Source organism: Pelobates fuscus, chromosome 1, assembly GCF_036172605.1.
Source record: "Pelobates fuscus isolate aPelFus1 chromosome 1, aPelFus1.pri, whole genome shotgun sequence".
NCBI classification, from domain to species: domain Eukaryota; kingdom Metazoa; phylum Chordata; class Amphibia; order Anura; family Pelobatidae; genus Pelobates; species Pelobates fuscus.
Window position 1 is genome coordinate 116,558,966 of NC_086317.1, and position 24,887 is coordinate 116,583,852.

At 41.2% G+C, this 24,887-nt stretch overlaps 1 protein-coding gene across 1 annotated transcript in view; it reads left to right on the forward strand.

Annotated features, from left to right (window-relative positions):
* The first annotated feature begins 323 nt into the window (after positions 1-323).
* The window catches only part of LOC134588654 (interleukin-5 receptor subunit alpha-like), a 55,281-nt gene continuing 30,717 nt past the window's right edge, over positions 324-24,887 (forward strand). The window contains exons 1-3 of the mRNA XM_063444286.1: positions 324-536; positions 1,233-1,326; positions 23,241-23,383. Of these exons, the coding sequence (XP_063300356.1) occupies positions 525-536; positions 1,233-1,326; positions 23,241-23,383 (249 nt within the window). The 5' untranslated portion in view covers positions 324-524. The remainder of the gene's footprint in view (positions 537-1,232; positions 1,327-23,240; positions 23,384-24,887) is intronic.

Sequence of the window (24,887 nt, forward strand, 5' to 3'; positions counted from 1 at the left end):
TAATGAGCCAGCCATTATGAGACCTGAGCAGCGCTGGAAAAAAGAGGTGTAAAACACCTTTTTAACAGGGGACAAGGGAGCCAGCCACCTAAATGGCTCTATTATTCCTGTATGTTTGTATTCATGACTATATAGTGTTCCTTTAATAGTTTTTCTTACATAGTGGTTATAGTATGATGAGATTTTAAAACCCAGACAATGCATGATTTATAACATCCACATTTTTCCACACTGAGTTGACACATTTCCTTTTTTTTTTTTAAACTTCCCTATTTTTGTTTAAAACCTTCTACGCACGCAAAACCTCAAACAAATGACTTGAATATGTTAAGTGTCAGGCTCCTTTCTTGAATGGATATACTAAACCCTTTCCTGTTTATAGAATATTAATCAAGATTAATCAAAGAACTTCAGAAGAGGATTTCTTTAAAATGTGACACAGAATTCAAAGCTGGATTGATTTATTAGATATGGCTACTTTCGATTTGGTTTGGTTTGCTAGCGTAATGGAGGATTGAGCAGATATGAAAATGAAGGTTGGTGATTTATAATTTCTGCTTATTTAATTTTTGTAGTTTTTTTCTAATTGTGCTAGACTACAGTAACATTTTAGTTGTATAATTACAGTTGTGCTAGATTAGAGTAACAGGTAGGGTTTCATGTGCATTTTTATAATTGTTTTTGTATTTTGAAGACAAAACCATTTAGGTTTATTTCACGTTTATATTTTACTGTATCACTCAGAAATATATCCAAAATATATTGATGCAACAGTTACACTGTTAAATCACTGTTATTAAACTTATGTAGCTTAGCATGAATACAACTCGTAGGAAAAAGACATGAAAAGTTAAATATTTGTTCTGTATAATAATATGAAACAGTGGGAGCATTATATTGTAAATAGTTAAAAAAAAAAAAAAAAAGTGCAAATATCTCTCAATTAAACATTTTTCATTTAGCCATGTAGTCTAGGCGTTTAATAAAGGAAAGAAAACCTTTGGATGGGTTCTACCAGTTTATTATTTATTTATTTTTAACTAATTTTAACTTATTTTATGATGTGATTGAATTCTTGAAGTAATGTCCAAACATATCAGTGAAAGTTTTTTCATCAGATTGCAATCTATTCATGTATTTATATAGTTAAAGACATAATAGTTAATATCATGAAAACATACTGCAAATATGTTCAAATACAACATTCTAAAAGTTATTTTGTATTTATGCAGGTACAAAGTGTAGCAACATCCAGAAAAATCAAAGTACCATTGATATTATCTCTATCTATAATTCAGGTATATTTCACTTTAGAAGACATTAATTGTAAGTAAACAAAACTTTTTTCTCAAAAATGATTCACTTTATATGTCAATTCAGATAGAATGGTCTATTGTATTTGCTGTGATTTAGCTACTTAGCAGAATCAAAGTACCATTATATCCTAATAATGATTCATGAGAACTTTTAATATGCCCTATATATTACTGGTTTTGTTAGGTGAGTCTGCATTTCAAGAGCTAATCAAGTACAAGTGAATTTTACAAAAAAATGTATTGGCCTCAATATCAGCTTTGCCTCTAGTAAGATAATCACTGTCGTGGACGGCCCCCGAGGGTCACTCAATGTTAGAATCTCTGCATTGACTTTGAAAACAATAAGAAACAAAAATTAGGTTCTACTGATATTTAATAGTTAAACATATTCAAAATGCTTGAAAATAATGAAAAACACTATTTATGGTGATTTCATGAATTTTGTCATTTTGGACTCTTTCAGTCTGAATATTATTTTAACTTTAGATTAAAATCATGGAAGGGTTTCCAAAGACAGTTTTTATGTTTCTTTGTTGTACTAATCTCTACATGGAAACCTGTGGTGCTCATTTTGTAAACGGTAGATATATGGTAATGACTCACATCTGGGGCAGCCTGTCACAACTGAGATATATCAACAACATCTCAGATCACCCAGAGGATAGTACCCGTGTAAATCATAAGACTGACATATTGTCAGGAGTGCTGGAGTCCTACCTAGCTAGTTCAACATTCTATCAGATTACGCAAGCTCTCCTTTTATTTATGCTTGAATTCACATCTGAATTCACGTCTGAATTATATATCTGTTGGACTTTATCTGGGACGCTCTGATGACATCGCGGACTGGGCTGTTACATTTTTTCAACCGCCCGCACGTCATCTTGCTCTGTAAGATAACTTTAGCCAATCGGAGACTAGTCCCACCTATTTAAACTCTCCTTATTGCGTATTGTTAGCCCAATGGCGCATTCTTGTAATCCTCTGTTATTCAGTTATTGACCCATCGGCATTGTTTATAGTTTATTCTGACCTCTGTGCTTCCTTAGCTTGACAAGTTTCAAATTATCCTGATTTCTTCTGTCCTTGACCTTGGTTATTGCTTTGACTACTGTATTCCGTTAAGGTCCGGTACATGGATTGTTTCTCCATTATTGTGTACTGGGTTTGTGTCTTTTGGTTCTTACACTATCCTGACACATATGCATATGCATTTGTATTCTCCAAAATCTATTTCCCTACCCAACCTACTCCCCCTAACCCTAATATCAAATAAAGGGGGCAATCAAACTAATAAATGTAAAAAAAAAAACCTCATGCTTACCATCAGATGTCTTGATAGTTTTCTAAATTATTTTTCAGTCTTAAAAAGGCCAAAATGAATCCATAATCATGCAGAGCCAAAACATTTTTGCAAAAAAAGATAAAAAAATATTCCATGGGAGCACCATAGGGGTTCTGCTCAGAATTAGCTTACAAAAAGGGATAATCCCTTACAAGGTCAAGGGACCTTGCTATGCAAGCTCAGAGTACTCTGGTTGATTGGCTTACAAGCCAACCAATCGCTTTACTGCCCCTGGCTAGGCCCAGAAGGTGTGATTAGCATGTCACCCATTTAAAAAAAAATAAAAATAGCTCACGGCCACAGCTACCATCCATGGACTGTTGGAAGACAATGCAGCAGTGTTAAGTGATACCACTTTAAGTAGTAATTGCATACTGCAATTTAGATTCTTCCATTTGGACCTTGTAAATACCAAATTAACTTAAGATAATTATACACGTAGAGTCGTCATTGAATTTCAAACTAAGGCCTTGATTATGTTCGCACCAATACATCATATCAACTCATGATAAAACTTTCATCAGTTCAGCTCAATTTAAATCCTAAGGTTAAAAGTTCACCGGAAGCCAATAAAAATCAGTCTGAATATCAAGTTCCATATCTATATTTTTTAATGTAAAATATCCGATTCCATGATTCACTGCGTTTTATTGAAGACATAATTCTCAATAAATAGGTTTAAAAAAGCCAACAGCATACATTGTTTGTAATCTAAAAACTACTACAGCACTCATAACCAGTGATAAAGTTAAAAAAAAAAAGGCCTGTGGAAGTCAATATGACCCTCACATTAGTAGAGGGAGATTCATTACCTCCCATATGCCCCCACTTGTCTTGCAGTGAATAGACAAATGTCATCTAAAGAGCAGCTGGGTGGTTGCCCAGTCACCTTTAACATACTGGGGGGACCTGGCACAGGACCCCCTGTGCTTCCCCTCATGGTCATCCGGTAGGGGCTGTAAACTAAAATTTGTGGAGTGAACAGATCACTGTCCACCCCTACAATTAAATAATAAATATGGGAGGACATATTGTACTCTGTGAGCCCCCGGCTTTGACTAGTGTGTGGTGGCTATTAAATAAAGTAAGCGCTCAGCCCCCACCCATTGGGAGAAGGTGGGGGCTAGTATTTAAATATTAACATAGGGGAAACAAAATCGGCTCTTTTTTCAATGCCAATTATGAGATGCCAAATTAGATTATAATATATTGGGATTTCTTTTTAAAATAGGAAGATTACAATGATTGTAATCTTTTTTCCTTTGCTATCTTGTGTTAAAAAATGGGGAGCAGGAGCCATTTAAAAAAAATGGGGAGCAGGAGCCATTTTAAGTTTAAACTATGGGATTTATCGAAAAATGAAAGGAAAATGTCAGTGTTCAAATTACCACCCACTCACCCCACTAGTTACAGTCAAATTGTGTTGAAAAATCCTGCTTGTAAATATAGCTTGTTTGCTGCTTTTTTATTCCAATATTGGTCAGTGGTTACTTGATCTGAGTGAATAAAATTAGAAAGTGCTTCACACTGGGGTTTTGCCTTCTACTTGAAGCAAATCTGATGTGAGAAAAGCTGAGTTTGATGTACGCAAGTAATATTTCAGCCTTTATAACTATGTATTTGCCCCCACTAAGAAAAACAACTAAGAAAAAAAAGAAACAAGCCTTATCTATTCCATCCTTTTTTTCTGGTGCCAGATACAATACCGTGAACCATGAGCCAAAACGTGCATGTTTGGGCTTGTGCAAATAGGTTCCTCCTGGTATTCTGACATGAAGTGGTTCAGAAAATGGAATTTCGTCCATTCACTTGGGCCAAGTCTACCAGAAATCGTTTAAATAGGTTATCATAGTCAAGAGCACATGATACAATTAAGGATTAGACTATTCCTATTTCCCAATAAGGACACCCTCAGGGAGACAGGATGTAGATCATGAAAATAGGCCAATATTTTTTTTTTTTTTTTTAATATGACTTTTGAATCAACAATTTAATTTCAAATTCTTCATCATCATTGATGAGAATAGGAAATGGTTTTGTTGGATATCTGGATGGATTTAACTTATCCATAGGTTTACAACAATTATATATGAAAGATCCCAGATTTTTTAGATTAAATTTAATATGGACTGATAATGGTATCAACACATTTTTTTAGAGGGCCGAGAAAGATTTACTTTTCTTGTATAAAGTAGAGCTTTACCTTCCACTTTATATTTGGAACTAGGATTTTGATATAAATCAGCAAACATTTATACTATTTTTCGATGTGGGTCAAAGTTTCCTTTATCAAGGACAAATTGTCCTGGATATAGTTTTTAAAAGGACTAAACCTGAGGATAGGGAGACTTTGTTATATCTGGTGGAAGAAATGATGTGTGAATAAAATATCATCTTTGAAAAATTATATTTTTTGCAAGCTACAAGGATGTCAATCCCACAAACAAATATGGTTCAAGTTCCATAACATAAATGGTGGGTGACAAACAGCACACCTGAAGATTACCATTGGTTGGTTATGGGCAGGAGTGTGGATAGCTAGCTTTTGTAAAAGTCTTTGAAAGCCCAACGCTATGTCCAAAAACACATTTTTGAAGCGTGTGGGTCATGTATTGCCAATTTAAAAGAGGACACGTGGGATCCTATTTCTATGAACAGCCTTTAAATCTAGAACATGTCTCATATTATGAGACACTGGTTTGTGAGGGACAAAGTCAGTTTTTTCCCGTGAAAATAAGTTAGGTAAAGAGGATTTAATCTTGTTGGCTAAAATCTTTGCATAGATCTTAATGTCAGCATTCAAAATGGAGATTGCATAAAAGTTTTCACAAGAAGTGGGTGATTTATCTTGTTTTGGAATAGCTATTATATTAGTTGCTAGCATCTTCCCTTGTATATTATTTTTTTTTAAATGAGCTGTAGAGAGCAATATGACGAGGAACCAAGAGATTGGAATAGGTACTCTAATACTAGTTAGAAAGGCCACTAGGCTTTTAGACAGGGGCGTACCTAGAGCATTTGGCACCCGGGGCGCATCCTGTGTTTGGCACCCTTCCCCCTTGCCCACTTTAAAATGTAAATAACACCCACAATATTTGTAAAAATATTTTCATTTTTAAAATTTGCCCAAATGTGTAAAAGTTTTTTTTTTTAAATCCTTTCCTGTGCCCTTCTAGAAAACCCCCGTCCTGCCCCCGTACTACAAAACCCCTGCACCCCCTTCCACAAATCCCCTGCTCAGTCACCCTTATACAAAATCGCTGCCCCCCTTCTAAAAAAACCCTGCACATCCCTTCCATAAACCTCCTGCACCCCATTCTCAAAAAACCTTACCTCTCCCTCTAAAGCCCCTGTTCATTCCCTTACAATAGAATTTCTTTTTTTTTATACAACAATATTAGCAACAGTCTTCAGAGTCCAGTCCCAGACACATAGTTACTCGCACACAGTCACACACACAGTTACAGGCAGACAGTCACACACAGTTACAGGCAGACTGTCACACAAATAGTTACAGGCAGTCACACATACAATTACAGGCAGTCTCACACATGCAGACAGTCACACACACACAGTTACAGGCAGGCAGTGACACACACAGTCACAGACAGACAGTCACACACACAGTTACAGGCAGACAGTCACACACACACACAGTTACAGGCAGACAGTCACACACACAGTTACAGGCAGACAAACACACACACACACACGGTAACAGGCAGACAGTCACACACACAGTTACAGGCAGACAAACACACACACACACACACACACACAGTCATGGGCAGACAGTCACACACACAGTTACAGGCAGACAAACACACACACACACACACACAGTTACAGGCAGACAGTCACACACACAGTTACAGGCAGACAAACACACACACACACACACACGGTAACAGGCAGACAGTCACACACACACACACACACACACACACACACACACAGTCACGGGCAGACAGTCACACACACAGTTACAGGCAGACAGTCACACATACAATTACAGGCAGACAGTCAAACACATACACAGAGAATCACAGGCAGCCAGTCACACACACTCACACTCACACTCACACTCACACACAAACACACACACAGCTACAGACAGACAGTCATACACAGAGAGTCACAGGAAGACAGTCAGACACAGAGTTACAGGCAGACAGGATATAAAGTAAGCGCTCAGCCCCCACCCATTGGGAGAAGGTGGGGGCTAGTATTTAAATATTAACATAGGGGAAACAAAATCGGCTCTTTTTTCAATGCCAATTATGAGATGCCAAATTAGATTATAATATATTGGGATTTCTTTTTAAAATAGAAAGATTACAATGATTGTAATCTTTTTTCCTTTGCTATCTTGTGTTAAAAAATGGGGAGCAGGAGCCATTTAAAAAAAAATGGGGAGCAGGAGCCATTTTAAGTTTAAACTATGGGATTTATCGAAAAATGAAAGGAAAATGTCAGTGTTCAAATTACCACCCACTCACCCCACTAGTTACAGTCAAATTGTGTTGAAAAATCCTGCTTGTAAATATAGATTGTTTGCTGCTTTTTTATTCCAATATTGGTCAGTGGTTACTTGATCTGAGTGAATAAAATTAGAAAGTGCTTCACACTGGGGTTTTGCCTTCTACTTGAAGCAAATCTGATGTGAGAAAAGCTGAGTTTGATGTACGCAAGTAATATTTCAGCCTTTATAACTATGTATTTGGCCCCACTAAGAAAAACAACTAAGAAAAAACAGAAACAAGCCTTATCTATTCCATCCTTTTTTCTGGTGCCAGATACAATACCGTGAACCATGAGCCAAAACGTGGAATAGGTACTCTAATACTAGTTAGAAAGGCCACTAGGCTTTTAGACAGGGGCGTACCTAGAGCATTTGGCACCCGGGGCGCATCCTGTGTTTGGCACCCTTCCCCCTTGCCCACTTTAAAATGTAAATAACACCCACAATATTTTTAAAAATATTTTCATTTTTAAAATTTGCCCAAATGTGTAAAAGTTTTTTTTTTTTAAATCCTTTCCTGTGCCCTTCTAGAAAACCCCCGTCCTGCCCCCGTTCTACAAAACCCCTGCACCCCCTTCCACAAATCCCCTGCTCAGCCACCCTTATACAAAATCGCTGCCCCTCTTCTAAAAAAAAACCTGCACATCCCTTGCATAAACCTCCTGCACCCCATTCTCAAAAAACCTTTCCTCTCCCTCTAAAGCCCCTGTTCATTCCCTTACAATAGAATTTCTTTTTTTTATACAACAATATTAGCAACAGTCTTCAGAGTCCAGTCCCAGACACATAGTTACTCGCACACAATCACACACACAGTTACAGGCAGACAGTCACACACAGTTACAGGCAGACTGTCACACAAATAGTTACAGGCAGTCACACATACAATTACAGGCAGTCTCACACATGCAGACAGTCACACACACACCGTTACAGGCAGGCAGTGACACACACAGTCACAGACAGACAGTCACACACAGTTACAGGCAGACAGTCACACACACACACACACACAGTCACAGGCAGGGAGTCACACACACAGTTACAGACAGACAAACACACACACGCACACACACACACACAGTTACAGGCAGACAGTCACACACACAGTTACAGGCAGACAGTCACACACACACACACAGTCATGGGCAGACAGTCACACACACAGTTACAGGCAGACAAACACACACACACAGTTACAGGCAGACAAACACACACACACACGGTAACAGGCAGACAGTCACACACACACACACACACACACACACACACACACACACAGTCATGGGCAGACAGTCACACACACAGTTACAGGCAGACAAACACACACACACACACACAGTTACAGGCAGACAGTCACACATACAATTACAGGCAGACAGTCAAACACATACACAGAGAGTCACAGGCAGCCAGTCACACACACTCACACTCACACTCACACACAAACACACACACAGCTACAGGCAGACAGTCATACACAGAGAGTCACAGGAAGACAGTCAGACACAGAGTTACAGGCAGACAGTCACACACACCCATACACACACACATAGTATCAGGCAGACAGTCACACACACACACACACACAAACACAGTCACAGGCAGACAGTCACCCACACATACACACACACACATACACACACATACATAGTTACAGGAAGACAGTCCCACACACAGAGTCAGGCAGTCACTGTCAGGGTACCTGCTGTCTCTACCTCTGTGGAGGTGAGACACTTGGACGTTCTTCCTCGCAAAAGGGTTGAATCACTCGTTCCTCGCGGTTCCCTCGGTCGTTTACACGCCGGCCGCGAGGGATCCACTTCCTTTTATGACGCGGCGTTCAGTAGCCGACGTCATGACGACAACCCAACCCGATCTGTCAATCAAGACCCAAGCACGAATGAGGATTCGTCGGGGGCGTGATTACCTGTTTTGAATCAGGGTATAAAAGAGGGCTTTCTATGTTTGTTCATTGCCCTGTCGTGGTTCTAGCTTGTCTAGTCACTCAGTGCTCTTGTATTCTGTTAGTTTCTTTGGTTTTGACCCGGCTTGTCTGTTCTACCTCGTTTACCTCTATTACCCTTTGACTCGGCTTGTCTCTCGTTTACCTGCTCTCTCGTTCCCTCGACCTCGGCTTGTCTCTAGACCATTCTTTACTACTCTTACGTTAGTCCGGCCATTCTAAGGTCCGGTATACGTACCCTGTACCTGTTTGTACTCTGCGTGTTGGATCCCTGTCCCGATCCTGACATTACGACAGGGCCATGGATCCTGCAGGTACAAACACTCAGGTTGGTCCTTCCGATTCTAGATTTGAAGCCATGGATCACAGAATGGACCAGATGGCTCTAGCGCTGCAAGCTTTATTATCTCGATCTAGTAATCCACCGGAGGAGATGCGAGCTACGTCCATCTCTCCTGTAAGTTCAGGTCTAGAAGTAGCCACTGTAGGTGCTTCTTCCCGTATTACACCTCCTGTACGTTATGGTGGTTCTCCGGAGAAGTGCCGTGGTTTCTTAAACCAAATTGGTATTCATTTTGAATTACAACCTCGCTCTTACCCTACAGATAGGGCAAAGGTTGGATTCATTATCACACTCCTCATTGATAAGGCTCTGAGATGGGCCAATCCTCCGTGGGAGAATGAGAATCCGTTAGTCTATAATTATAATGCCTTTGTCGCTGCTTTTAGAAGAACTTTTGACCCTCCAGGTAGAAAGGTCAATGCAGCTAGATTACTATTGCACCTTAGACAAGATAACCAAACCCTTGTGGATTATGCACTAGAGTTCAGGTCTTTGGCGGCAGAAGTTAAGTGGAATGAACAGGCCTATATAGACGTATTTGTAAACGGATTATCTGATGTAATCCTAGACGAGGTGGCTACTAGAGAGCTCCCTGAAAATTTGGAAGATTTAATTTCTTTTATTTCTCGTATTGACGAACGTTTAAGAGAGAGACAGAGCACTCGTGATAATATTCGTAGACCTTCCTTTAAACTAGCGCCTTTATTTCAAAGTTCTCAAACCACTATCCCAGTTTTTTCTGAACCTATGCAAATAGGCAATACTCGCCTCTCAGAAGAGGAGAGACAGTACAGAAGAAGGGAGGGATTGTGTATGTATTGTGGAGTAAGAGGGCACCTTCGCCTAAATTGTCCTAATCGTCCGGGAAACGCTCGCACCTAAGTTTCTCTAGAGGACAGGCCTTGGGTGTTTCTATTTTGTCCTCTATACACAATTATAAAGATCACAGGCTTCTACTACCGGTCTCTTTAGCATGGGAGAAGGGAGTAATAAAGACTATGGCATTGATAGACTTCGGAGCTGCTGAGAGCTTTATCGACCAAGTTTTTGTTTCTAAACACTCTATCCCAGCTCAGCTGAGAGATACTCCCTTGGCCGTTGAGGCCATAGATGGTAGACCATTATCTGAACCTGTGATTTCTCATGAGACTATACCTGTTATTTTGACTGTTGGTATCTTACACGAGGAGGATATATCCCTTATGCTTATCTCTTCCCCTTCTGTTCCTATAGTTCTGGGGTATCCATGGTTAAAGAAACATAACCCTATTATTGATTGGGAGCTAGGGGAGATAACTTCATGGGGTCAGGGTTGCCAGGACAGGTGTTTACAGAAAGTCTCACCACTTTGCGTAGGTAATACACCGGTTAACTCACCCAGTCTACAGATACCGTCTCGATACATAGATTTAAAGGCAGTCTTTGACAAGAAGAATGCTGATACTTTACCTCCACACAGGTCCTTTGATTGCAAGATTAATCTCCTACCTGGTACTATGCCTCCGAGGGGCAATGTATATCCTTTATCCACTAAGGAGAACTTAGTCTTAGAGGAATATATCCGTGAGAATCTAGACAAGGGATTCATTAGGAGATCATCCTCGCCTGCCGGGGCCGGTTTTTTTTTTGTGAATAAAAAGGATGGCACGTTAAGGCCTTGCATTGATTACCGAGGTTTGAATAAAATAACTATCAGAAATGCATACCCAATTCCCTTGATTACTGAGCTCTTTGATCGTTTAAAGGGTTCCAAGATTTTCACCAAGTTAGATCTCAGAGGGGCGTATAACTTGGTGAGAATTCAGCAGGGAGACGAGTGGAAAACAGCGTTCAATACTCGATATGGGCACTATGAGTACACGGTAATGCCTTTTGGCTCTGTAATGCACCGGCAGTATTTCAGGATCTGATCAATGAAGTTCTTAGGGAGTTTCAACAAGATTGTGTTATTGTATATTTAGATGATATACTAATACACTCTAGAGAAATTGAGACCCACCACAGACAAGTCAGAAGGGTATTGCGCAAACTCCTACAACATGGATTGTACTGCAAATTGGAGAAATGTAGTTTTGATCAATCTCAGATAAACTTTCTTGGTTACGTGATTTCTGGGGAAGGCTTTAAAATGGATCCGGATAAACTCCAGTCTATTTTAGATTGGCCATTACCTAGGGGTCTCAAGGCCATTCAGAGGTTTATTGGATTCTCCAACTATTACAGGCGCTTCATTAAAGGATACTCTTCCATTATTGCTCCTATTACCAATATGACCAGACAGGGGGCTGACACTAAGACTTGGTCTACTGAAGCTCTCGTTGCCTTCAAGACACTTAAGGAACTTTTTGCTTCTGCACCAATTTTAGTTCACCCCGATACAACTTTACCTTTCCTACTCGAGGTAGACGCCTCAGAGACAGGTATAGGTGCCATCTTGTCTCAAAGGTTAGGCGTGGATAAACCATTACATCCATGTGGTTTCTTTTCCAAGAAACTATCTGGGACTGAAAGCAGATATGATATTGGTGACAGGGAACTACTAGCTGTTATCATGGCCTTAAAGGAGTGGAGACATTTATTGGAGGGGACCTTGCATCCTGTTACTATTCTGACGGATCACAAGAACTTGTCTTATATTGGGGAGGCCAAGCGCTTATCCGCCAGACAAGCTTGTTGGTCCTTGTTCCTCACCCATTTCAATTACGTGCTCACTTATAGACCTGGTTCTAAGAACTCTAAGGCTGATGCTTTGTCTCGCCAACATGAACCTTCTACTATATCTGAGACGGTTTTCTCTTCTATAGTTCCCAAGTGCAATATTATCGCCAACACTAGCCTCAGGATTCATTCTCCGTTGCTTGCCGAGATTATGAAGCTACAACATCTGGCTCCTAGACAGAGTCCTGAGTCACGGCATTTTGTTCCTGCAGAACTCCAACTAGAACTGTTACAATGCTTTCACAATAGTAAGGTGGCTGGGCATCCTGGCATTCGTAAGACATGCTCCTTAATAGCCAAGGATTTCTGGTGGCCCACCTTACGTAAAGATATTAGGGATTTCGTCGAAGCATGTGAGGTCTGTATGAAGACCAAACGACCTCAGACGCTTCCATGTGGGCTTTTGCATCCCTTGGAAATTCCTGAGAAACCATGGACCTGTTTGGCTATGGATTTCATTGTCGATTTACCTGTTTCTAAAAAACAGACTGTGATTCTCACGGTGGTTGACAGGTTTACTAAGATGGCTCATTTCGTGCCCTTACCTAAACTTCCATCTTCCCCTGAATTGGCTGAGATATTCGCTAAAGAGATATTTCGTTTACATGGGATACCTTCCGAAATTGTTTCTGATAGAGGTTCCCAATTTGTTTCCCGTTTTTGGAAGTCATTCTGCTCTCAAATGGGTATCAAATTGAATTTCTCTTCTGCCTATCATCCCCAGTCTAACGGAGCTGCTGAACGTACTAATCAAAAGATCAAGCAATATTTTTGTTTCCGAACACCAGGACGATTGGGTTGGTCTGATTCCTTGGGCAGAGTTCGCACACAACAATCTCGTTTGTGATTCTACTCATTCTAGCCCCTTTTTCATGAATTATGGCTTTCATCCCTCCATTCTTCCCTCGGTTTCTCCTTCCCAAGGAGTACCGTCGGTTGATGTTCATGTTGCCAATCTGAGGAAGTTGTGGGATCAGACTCGACAAATTCTTCTGCATAATTCCATGTTGTTCAAGAAACACGCTGATAAACATAGAAGGGCGGCTCCAGTCTTTGTTCCAGGGGACAGGGTATGGTTGAGTACCAAAAACATTCGCTTGAAGGTTCCTTCTATGAAATTCGCGCCTCGTTACATTGGACCTTACAGGGTCCTGACTCGAATTAACCCAGTTGCGTATCGTCTGGCTCTTCCATCTGCCTTACGCATTCCTAACTCCTTTCATGTTTCCTTGTTAAAACCCCTAATTTGTAACAAGTTTTCCTCCACTGCATCCACTCCTCGCTCTGTTCAGGTTGAGGGACAAGAGGAGTATGAAATCAATTCCATCATCGATTCTCGTATCTCCCGGGGGAGGTTACAATATCTGGTTGATTGGAAGGGATATGGTCCTGAGGAGAGGTCTTGGATACCTCAGGAGGATGTGCATGCGCCTCGCCTCCGCAGGGCTTTTCACTCCCGTTTTCCATCTCGTCCCGGTTCCTTCCACCCGGTGGGCATTTCTGAGGGGGGGGGTACTGTCAGGGTACCTGCTGTCTCTACCTCTGTGGAGGTGAGACACTTGGACGTTCTTCCTCGCAAAAGGGTTGAATCACTCGTTCCTCGCGGTTCCCTCGGTCGTTTACACGCCGGCCGCGAGGGATCCACTTCCTTTTATGACGCGGCGTTCAGTAGCCGACGTCATGACGACAACCCAACCCGATCTGTCAATCAAGCCCCAAGCACGAATGAGGATTCGTCGGGGGCGTGATTACCTGTTTTGAATCAGGGTATAAAAGAGGGCTTTCTACGTTTGTTCATTGCCCTGTCGTGGTTCTAGCTTGTCTAGTCACTCAGTGCTCTTGTATTCTGTTAGTTTCTTTGGTTTTGACCCGGCTTGTCTGTTCTACCTCGTTTACCTCTATTACCCTTTGACTCGGCTTGTCTCTCGTTTACCTGCTCTCTCGTTCCCTCGACCTCGGCTTGTCTCTAGACCATTCTTTACTACTCTTACGTTAGTCCGGCCATTCTAAGGTCCGGTATACGTACCCTGTACCTTTTTGTACTCTGCGTGTTGGATCCCTGTCCCGATCCTGACAGTCACAAAGTTACAGGCAGGCAGTTTCTCACACACAGTTACAGACACACACACTCACAGGCTGACAATCTCACACACATACACACTTTCTCTCTCTCTCTTACTTACAGACAGTATGGGCTGAAGGAGGAGTGGATTCACTGAGGTCCCTCCCTGGAGTCTGTTAGTTTGGGAGCCAGGGACTCCTTCTTGCTTACCCTCGATGTGCAGCAGTAGGAGGCTGTGTTTAGCTCTACCCCTGTCTGTTTTAGCTCTGCCCCCACTTTTCTTACATGCAGCCTATTTTCAAGTTCTGTGGACACATCCTGGTCATGATACCGAGCCCAAACCTGCCTACCTAGTGGCACCCGGGGCGGACCGATCCACCATGCTCCCCCTTAGTATGCCACATCTTTTAGATAAGGCATTTAGAGGCAAGAAGGTTTCTTCAGTTGAGATTGGGAGATCAAGAGATTTGGCTTGTCCAAAAATAAGCTTAGGAACTTGAAGATATTGGTTGATTCCATTGATTGAGGGAGTTTTAGTGGTATGATCATTGTTTAGCTGATGTATAGCACAGTAATATGCATCAACAGTTTTTTTTTTTTTTTTTTTTTTAATTCTTTATTTAGGTTGTGCATGAGTTAACAAGCAGATTTGCACTGCCACGATAGCTAGTGCAATCAAAGCAGTATACATTAAACAACAACAGTGTGGTTTCATATACAATGCACATTTTCTTTTTTATGATAGCTAAGTAGTCCGTAGGCTAGAGATCAAGGTCTAGTCTAAGCTTTGCAGACATTGTGACGTGGGGCTTTGCTATCTAGACTGAGAATAGGTTAGTACACGCTTAATGGTAGAAGTACAATGTGCTTGGGTTTGAGCCATATAACATGTGGGTGCAGGCATTATTTAGTTGACAAACATCTAGTGAGGTCCCCCCTGCAATCCCAGGCTAGTCTAAGATAAGATAATAAATTCACTTCAACTTATGCCACAACAGCGTGGTGCAAGAGTGACGCCAGGGTTAGATATTGGCATATTTTTAGGCTCCAACCTCATTTTATACTAATAATAGTAAATGGAAAACATGCTAGTTATCAATTGAGAGAGAAAGATTAAATGTCGGTGAGCAATACCTGTAAACACAATAATGAGTTTTTAAGTGTGTTGCGTTTCACAGCCTAAATATACTCATCTAGCTTAGGCAATGTAGCATATCCCTGGCAGGGTTATCCGGCTAGCCTAAAAATTAGTAAAATTAGTAAAATGAAGGCAGGGTTAACTCAGTGCACGTTATATGTCATAATGAGTTTACATTAGCGAGATCAGGCTTGCTATTCATGAGTGTGCTACTATGATATGCGTATGCAGAAATTAGGGTATTTCAGGCTATATATACGTAAAAGTATAATGATCACTTAGATATGAACAGTATTAGAGTGATTCAACAGGCTGATATCCACCCTATGGCACACACATCACCATGTGCTTGGCTGCTGCGATTGTATGGACTCCAAAAGAAAAATCAAAACAAACTTATATACATTGAAAATATAGAAAGATGTGTTAACTAAGGCATTAGATAGAGTCATTGGATACTGGGCATCCCGCGAGTTTGCAGATAAGTCTGAAAATCCAGTAGGTGCGGGTAGCTTAAAAGATTGAGTCAGCTCGTGTGGGTAGCGAGTCACGTAACAGTAATAAAGGATAAGAAAAATATGAATAAACTATGTCCGTGATGCCGAATTAACGTTTGAAGTGTTTTCCTCTGCTACATGTGTAGAGACATATGCAGACGGTCGACAGGGGGGGGTATGGTATGCCCGAAAGTGTGTCCAGTATCACTGAGCCCCAGTTCATGTAGTGGCTGCCGCGTATGAGTTTGCAGTGGGTCGTCGGGGGACGAACTCCGGTGCGGCGGCTGCGTTCCTCCCCAGTGGGCGCCTGGGACCGGACATGTCTGTCACTGTGGCGAGTGCAGTCGTGGGGAGGTTCAGTAGTCCTAGTGCCTCCGTGGCCTCTTGCATATTATGGACTATGTGAGAGTTGCCTCCCCGTTCAATCTGAAGGGTGCGCCCTGGTCCCCAGCGGTACCGGACTTGGTGTAGTCGCAGGAGGGATGTGAATGGGCCCAGTGATCTCCTCCACGCCAATGTCCCCCCTGAGAGATCAGAGAAGAAGGAAAGTGTCATCCCCTCAAAGGTAAGTGTTGGTTGGCCTCTGACGGCTGCCAGGATTGCTTGCTTGTCACTGAGGGACTGGAACCGGACTATGAGGTCCCCTGTGGCGGTAGGTGGTGCTCTCGCTGACTTTGGTAAGCGGAATATGCCATCGAGGGTGATTGCTTTGGCTGATTTCGGGGTCACTAGCGTGGTGAGAAGTCTCCTTGCCAGATGTGGTAGTTCCGCCTCTGGGACGGAGTCCAGGACTCCCCTAAGTTTTAGGTTGTTGCGGCGAAGTTTATCCTCCTGGGAGGCCAGTTGCTGCTCGTGGAGCAGTGTTTGCTGCTGTAGGCTATGTATTGCCGCTTGCAGTTCTGTCATCTGTGTCATGTGATTATTAACGGTGCCTTCCACAGCTCCCAGCCTGGTTGTGATGAGTTTAAAATCCTCTCTAAGCAGGGCCACATCTGCTGCTATCTTTCTATGGTGGTCTGCCATGAGTTCCCCTATAGCCTCCATAGTCACTGGGGTGGGTGCTTTCATGGGTGGTTGTGCCTGTACCAGTGTTTGTACCTGTGTGGTCTCGGGCTGTGGGGGGTCCCCATCCTCTCCTTCAGAGGTCCCGTCCGAAAAATCGGAGCATCCGCCATGCATGGCCGCCATGTGCGCTCCGGTTGCGGCCTGTGCTTGCCGCCATAGCGCCCCGATATCCATGCTTTGTCGGGGATTTTCGGCTTTTGCTTTTTTCGATTTTCGACCCATTGAGGTTGTGTGGGTCTCTGTGGGTGTCTGGAGTGGAGTTGGGTTGTGTTTGCTCGTTTGTATAAGGGGTTTGCTGGCTCAATTGACGGGAGCCCCGCAGCCATGCGACTGTCTGCTTCGACCGCTCAAAAATGCTCATGCATCAACAGTTTTGACTAATTGGGCAGGATTAAACACCTTCTCGCCATCCTGAGATGCAATAAAGGGAATTTGTGCCTTTTTTATTTAGCCAGGTATTTGCTTGCCTTGTTGTCTTGAGTAAAATGTGTTCATTTTAATTTGTGTAGGAATCGTTCATTCTGTATCAATTGGAGTGATTGCATTTCATAACGTAGATCAGCAATTTTAGAAGCTGCTAGAACAGCCGTGCTGGATAAAATGCCCTCTAATATATGCTTTACGTGCAAACCTGGTCATGGAAACATTAGTGGAGTCATAAGAGTTCAGCTGGAAATATTTAATTTGACTGGAGAGAATTTTTGGAAATATTTTTGTCAGCCAACCGGGATTAATTGAGTACCAGTCGCAACAGTAAGAAATGAAGGTGGTCAGAATAGGAGTATAGTCCAACCAAGTAATAAAACCAATGTTAGAACTTAGTTGCAGTTTTGGATTGCAGTGTTTGGGAATCTACTAAGCAGAGGTCAATGTGTGAGTGTGTTTTGTTGGCCACAGAGTAATAAGTAAAGTAACACTCTTCCAGTGCAAGTTCTCACCATGCATCTTGAAAGCTGAACAAATTTGACAAGTCAGTAAATATTTTACTCAGTTCTTTTGCTGAATTAGTTGGTGGTCTGGAAATTGAGTCTCAGGTGTCAAAGCAATAATTCGGGACACAGTTGAAGTCGTCACATAGTCTGCTTTGCTTCATTTGTTGAATTTTGGTGAAACTGTGTGTAAGAAAAGTAATTTGATTGTCATCAAGGCAGTAGGGAATTACTTTCATAAGTGGTTTATTGTTGAGGGGCCCACTAAAATAAAAGGTCTACTTTTATAGCTTTCATATTTTTGTGTAAGATAAAAAGTCCAGTTCTTATGGAATAAAATAGTAACACATTTGGTTTTGGAACGTGAGCATGAATGCATGCTACTGCATGATGCATGATGCATGGTGAGGAGACAAAATTGGGTTTCTTGGCAGCAGATAATTGCAGTTTTGACTATTGCCTCCTAGATGGCATGGAGTTTTCACCTAGGTTTCCTGATACTTCAATAAATCCATCTTGTCTTTCACATGCTGCAGGTTTTCAGTGCCAGAGGATAAAAAGTAGCCACAGAGCATCACAGACCCACCACCATGCTTAAATGTAGGCAGAGTGTTGTTTTTAGTGCACGCTTCATTCTTCTTCTAGGCATTCTGCTGATCCATTGGGCTCAAAAGTTCCAGTTTTGTTTCATCTCCACAGAACAGAATCCCAAAAATTTGTATGATTTTTAGCATTTTGGAAACAACTTTTCTTGTGCTTTTAGGTCGTTGGTGGTGTACATCTTCAAGTTCTTGCATGGAAACCTTCTGTGTTTAGTACGCCCCTTACTGTGCTTATTGAAACCTCACTGCCTGTTTCCTTCAAGTCTTGCTGCAGGTCTTTTGCAGTCACTCAAGGGTTTTACACAACCTGCCTTCTCAAAAATCTGGTCGCGGCCATTGAGGGCTTCATTTTTCTGTCCCATCCAGGTAGTGTAACCATTGTTCCTTCAACTTTGAACTTGCAAACTGTGCTTACAACAGTGTCTCTAAGAACATCCAGTGCCTTTGTTATCTTTTTGTATCCTGTTACTTGTTTGTGAAATGATGATCTCTTCCCTTAACTTTGTTGATCATTCTTTTAACATGCAGTCAAACATGACACTCAACAAACCCCTAGCCAGTCCAGGTATTTCAAGTGTTCCAGCTTAAGCACACCATTCATGCTAATGAAACCCTTGATAAGTTGCATCAAGTGTGCTTGAGATAACACCTGTTTTGCATATTGGTGTTGGTGAGAGGGATTCTATTCAGGAGGTTGAATAATTTTAGACTGGAGAAGTCATTATACTTTGGATTTTCATTTGAATTTGGAGAAAGCACTTGAAACATTCATTATGTTGAGCTATTTCAATTGCTTTTGTTTGATTTTTTTTAATTGCAAACAGCTTGAAGTGTAAATTTTGACAATAAACCTAATTTTCAATGGTGGTTGAATAATTTTGATTATAACTGTATTACATCATGCTGTTGCTTTAAGAAGTAAGGCTTTTTGAGCAACAAAGGCACCCATCCCCTAGTTGACTGTAAAGGTAGTCTCAGAGTAGTCTCAGATGGATTATTATTTTTTGCTTCAGGATTTTTCTTTTTCGTCTGTTTTATTTTTTGTGCTCTGGATTTTTCTTTTATTTTAAGTTAGACGGGTATGAGGGTTTTTAATTTGGCCTTTTTTAGGGCGGAAAAGATTTTAGAAGAAAGAAGACATCAAATGGTAAATTTTCTTTTTCTTTTCAGGTTAGTTATTTTATTCCCCCTCACTATTTTTAGGGTTACGGGGGTAGGTAGGGGATACCTTTTTATTTGGGTGGGGGAGGTGACTAGGGGCTTGGGGACCCCTAATCACCTTGATTGGGGGGGATTTTTATTTAGGCCCCTCACCCGCCATCAGGGGTGGGGGCTGGGGGGGAGGACAGTAGGTCCCCCCCTTATTCTTATTTAGGGCCCCCACCTGCCGCGCAGGGATGGGGGCCGGGGGGGAGGACAGTAGGACCCCCTTATTCTTATTTAGGGCCCCCACCCACTGCTCAGGGGTGGGGGCCAGGGGGGAGGACAGTGGGTCCACCCCCCCTTATTCTTATTTAGGGCCCCCACCTGCCGTGCAGGGGTGGGGGCCGGGGGGAGTACAGTAGGTCCCCCCTTATTGTTATTTAGGGCCCCCACCCGCCGCTCAGGGTGGGGGCCAGGGGGAAGAAAGAAAACATCAAATGGTAAGTTTTATTTTTCTTTTCAGGTTAGTTATTTTATTCCCCCTCACCATTTTTAGGGTGAGGGGGTAGGTAGGGGATACCTTTTTATTTGGGTGGGGAGGGTGACTAGGGGACCCCTAGACAACTTGATTGGGTACAAAAAAAGGGAAAGGAACCGCGCCCCAGATGGTAATTAATATATAAAATATACGTACATAAAAATTATTAACGATTCTTGTAAATCCTTGATTGGGGGGGAATTTTCATCTAGGGCCCCCACCCACCATTCAGGGGTGGAGGCTGGGGGGGATGAAAGTAGGTCCCCCCCACATTCTTATTTAGGGCCCCCACCCAACGCACAGGGCTGGGGGCCGGGAGGGAGGACAGTAGGTCCCTCCCTTAGTCTTATTTAGGGCCCCCACCCAACGCACAGGTCCCCCCTTCAGTTTAATGTGTTTTTTTTTTTTTTTTTTTAACAGTGAGCAGCCACTGGCTGCTCACTGTTTACTAGACATGCCCCTACTCGTAGTATAGCGAGTAGGGGCTGAATTTACTCATACTAAGTAATCTTTACTTAGTATTAGTAAATTTGTCTGAAAGACCAATTTAGGTCTTTCAGCCTTTTGGTAGATAGCTCCCTAATACAGTGGGAATTAGGGAGCCATCTACTAAGTGGCTGTAAGATGCAGCCGCGGCAATGAATTGATTTGCAGTTTCATTCATTCAAATTAAATTCCGATACGAACAAAGTCCCGAATTGCGTCCTAACACGAATGGAGAAACTATACTCATTCTGTTAGGACGCAATTCGGCAGTTTTGCTGGCATTCTGTCTAAATGACAGGACGTTCGGCAATAATGAAAGGAAGCATCGTGGGAACAGGGAGGAAAGCTAAGGATTGTGGGAAAATTTCTCTGACCACCTGAAACGAAGCACACTTTGCTCCTCCGCTGGTCATAGCTGGTCATGGCGTAGGAAACCTCCAGAAGAGAAATAGTCCCTACTTTGTCTTATGTTCAACTGTAGACATTTTGTATCAACAAGTAACCTACATATTACGCTGAACATTATACTTGTCTATCTCTTTATTGCTTATTATCTGAATTCCATTTTGCATCAATTTTTATTACCTGTATCTCATTCCCAATTTATAGCTCCTGGATACTCACACTATATTCCATGGTGTACTATTCTTATGTCTTATAGAATTTGGTGAATTCCTTATTTTTCCAGTTTTAGAGCTAATTTATTTATTGATTGTACTTATTTTGTCTCATTCCCTCTTATCTTTCTGTAATATTCATTCTGTGGATATCAGAATTGTGCACTCTGAGATGCTGTGTTTTAGTGGGGTGACAAAGCCTCTGTGTGAGACATCACTAAACATAAAGGTGGATTTTATTGTAATAAAAGCTAACAGTATGATGACATTTACAGTTTAAATGTCACGCAGAACTAAAAAAATACAATTTCTTAATTTCTCACACTTTGTTTTAGCTTTTATTCATATTAAATTAGGTTTCATATATAAATATTTCATGTGAATTGTGAATTGTATTAGTTAATGCTATTTGTTTAATGGGTACACTGTTAATTATTAATGATTCACATGATGAGTTTGACAACCAGCTCACTATTTAGGAACTAAAGTGATTATTATTATTTATTATTTTATTAATTATATAGCGCCATCAGATTCCGTAGCGCTGTACAATGAGACACTAATCATGTCCCTTTAAGAATGGATCATCATGATAGATACACGGAGAATACTTGAAGAAGAACATTTTGCATGACAATTTATTTGGTAAAAATAACATTTTGAAGTGTTTTTTTGTGTGAAGAGTGTGTCATTTTGTTCATTTTACAAAATTAAACTGACACACTACATCAAAGACTCCTGTCTGTCAGTCATTCAAATGGTCCATCGAGAGTCAGGCAATTGCCCAAAGCACCTGCATTGGGGAAATCTGTAATTGGACAGCAACGTAAAGTCTGGACTGAGTTAGAAATAAATGCTTCCAAAGACTTATTTCCTAAGACATTAGTGGTATATCTACTAAAGAGTTAATATTTATTTATTTATGTATTTATTTTTTATTTTGACAGTGGAGTGTCTCTTTAAACACCATCTGCACAATCTCACAGAACTGTTATTAATCGCTTTGGAAAAAAGTCTTCCTGCTAACTCTCTTCTCACTCAAGCACAGACATAAACAGTATCCTATGATGGAAATTTTGTAAAGTAATTCCACATAGCAGCAGGGTTAAAGGAACACCCCATTGTCAAAATACAAAGAAAGCGAAAATCACTGTTTAGTAGAGACACCTCCATTAAAAATGTACATGGATTTAATTACGATTTTTTTTTTTCTTTAGGGTAGATCTAAAAATAGCTTGTAAAGCCTACAGATATCTTGTCTGAAGTCTTTGCAAGGTCATACTTCTTCCCCAACCCAGGCTTTCTGTAGTCCAATTATATACTTACCAATGCAGCCCCATGAAAAGTTTTTGCAAGGCAGGTGCTCTGGACAATTGCCTTTCTCCTAATTTAGTTTTACTGAGCTAAACAATTGGAAAGTAAGAGGACGTGTTTACTAACTGACAGAGCTGCATGCTTCTACCCAGGTCAAGGTACATATATATTTTCTCTATTATTTTTGCAAGGAGTTTCATTGTTTCCATTGTTTCCAGTATTTTTTCTCAAAAATTTATAAATGTGCCAAGAGGACACACTCTTCACACACAAAGATCTTTAGTACGCTGTAGTGCTTTAGGAGACTGGAGTATTTCATTCTTCTAATATTTATAAACTGAGCATTGTTAAGATTGACTGTTAAGATTGATAAACGCTTCTATGTCTATAGACAAACTTGAAAATGGGAGAAAATAAGTTTGCTTTTTTAAACTATTTTTTTTTTAATATCACCTGTATTAGGAGGTTAGCAATACGTTAGTATTTCTGTACAGACTCAATCTGAAAGTATTTATAGAAAAATGTATTGAAAAAAAATAATAATCAGTGAATAATCTATATTTCTTTATGTTCAGTTGAGTCATATTTTATGGCTTTAGGTTTTATGTTATTAACAGAATACTGTTAATCTGTCTGCAGTTCCTCTTAAAGCACCAATTGTGAACATTTCTGAAGTTGTCAAGAACTCTGTAAAGCTATCTTTTCATACGGAACACCATGAAGATATGACTTGTTATTTACTGTTCTATAAATACCTGGATACCAATAAAAGAAGAAGACAGGTAATTAGTTTTAAGCATTTTCATTTGGAGTCATGGCCTAAACGTGGAAGCAAATAGAGTCCTAAAGTTAACCAGAAAAGTAAATGTATCTTCTTATGGCTATTCTACTTCCACAGTACCAGTCAAACTGTTTAAAAGAGAGTGCGTTCTGGCGCTTGCTTTTTGTATCTGTAGCAGCTCGAACTTCCTGAACAAGAGTTGTAGATCAGAATAAAACAGAGAATGACAGGATCCAGAGCCTGATCTCGGGAGGGGCATTTGTAGATTATTTAAAGAAATAATCCATGCACAATAACCACTAGAGCTCTGTGTAGTGGTTATGGTGCCAAAAGTGCCAGGACCCCCTCCCAGAGTAAGTAGTCAAACCGTTTAAGAACAGTTTGACAACTTACCTGGGGTCTGCTGGGATATGGGGCTGTAGTAGGGGATAGGAGCAGTGGTGTGTGTGAGTGGTGCAATGTGTGAGGGGTGCAGTTTGTGTGAAAGGTTCAGCGTCTGTGTGTGGGGGGTGTAGTGTGTAAATATGTAGGGTGTGTGGGCCAATGTGTGTATGGGGGGGCAGTGTGTGAATGTGTATGGTGAGTGTGGGGGCAGTGTATGTGTGTGTGTGTGGGGGCAGTGTTTGTATGAGGGAGCAGTGTGTGAATGTGTATGGTGTGTGTAGGGGCAGTGTGTTTATTGGAGAGCAGTGTTTGTGTGTTGGGGAAGTGTGTGTGTAGGGGGCAATGTGTGAATGTGTGGTGAGGAGGGCAGGGGTGCTTTTTTATAATATTTTTTTTAAATAAAAATAAATACATGTATGTCCCATCCCTTCTGACCTTTACTGAGGGAGGATCCCTGGTGGTCCGTGGGGAATCCCTTGTGGTCGCAGTGGTGAGTGTGAACTCCGTAGCTCCAGGGCTAGAGTTCACTCTTGCGAGATCCGGAGCATTGCTGTGGTCATTGTGCTGTGTAGTGTGTGCGTTTATTTATATATATATATATATATATATATATATACATATATATATATATATATATATATATACACAGACAATCTCATTGATATACATAAGCTCATTGACATAAAAAAACAAGCTCACTGATGCACACAAATAGGCTCACTGACAAACAATCTCAATGACACACACAGACAAGCTTACTGGTACACACACACAAATTTAGTACAGACAAACTCTGATACAAACAAAAGTTTACTACAGACAAGCTCACAGTCACACACACACGCTCACTACAGACAAGCTCACTGATTCACACACGCACCCCACAGACAAGCTCACTGACACACACATGCTCACTACAGACACGATCACTGACACACACATGGTCACTATAGACAAGTTTACAGTCACATACATGCTTACTACAGACAAGCTCACTGCATACACAAGCTAGCAGGCACACACACACACAAGTTCACTCACTAGCAGGCACACACACACACACGCAGAAGCTCACTCACTAGCAGATGCACACACACATAAGCACCCTCATTAGCACACAC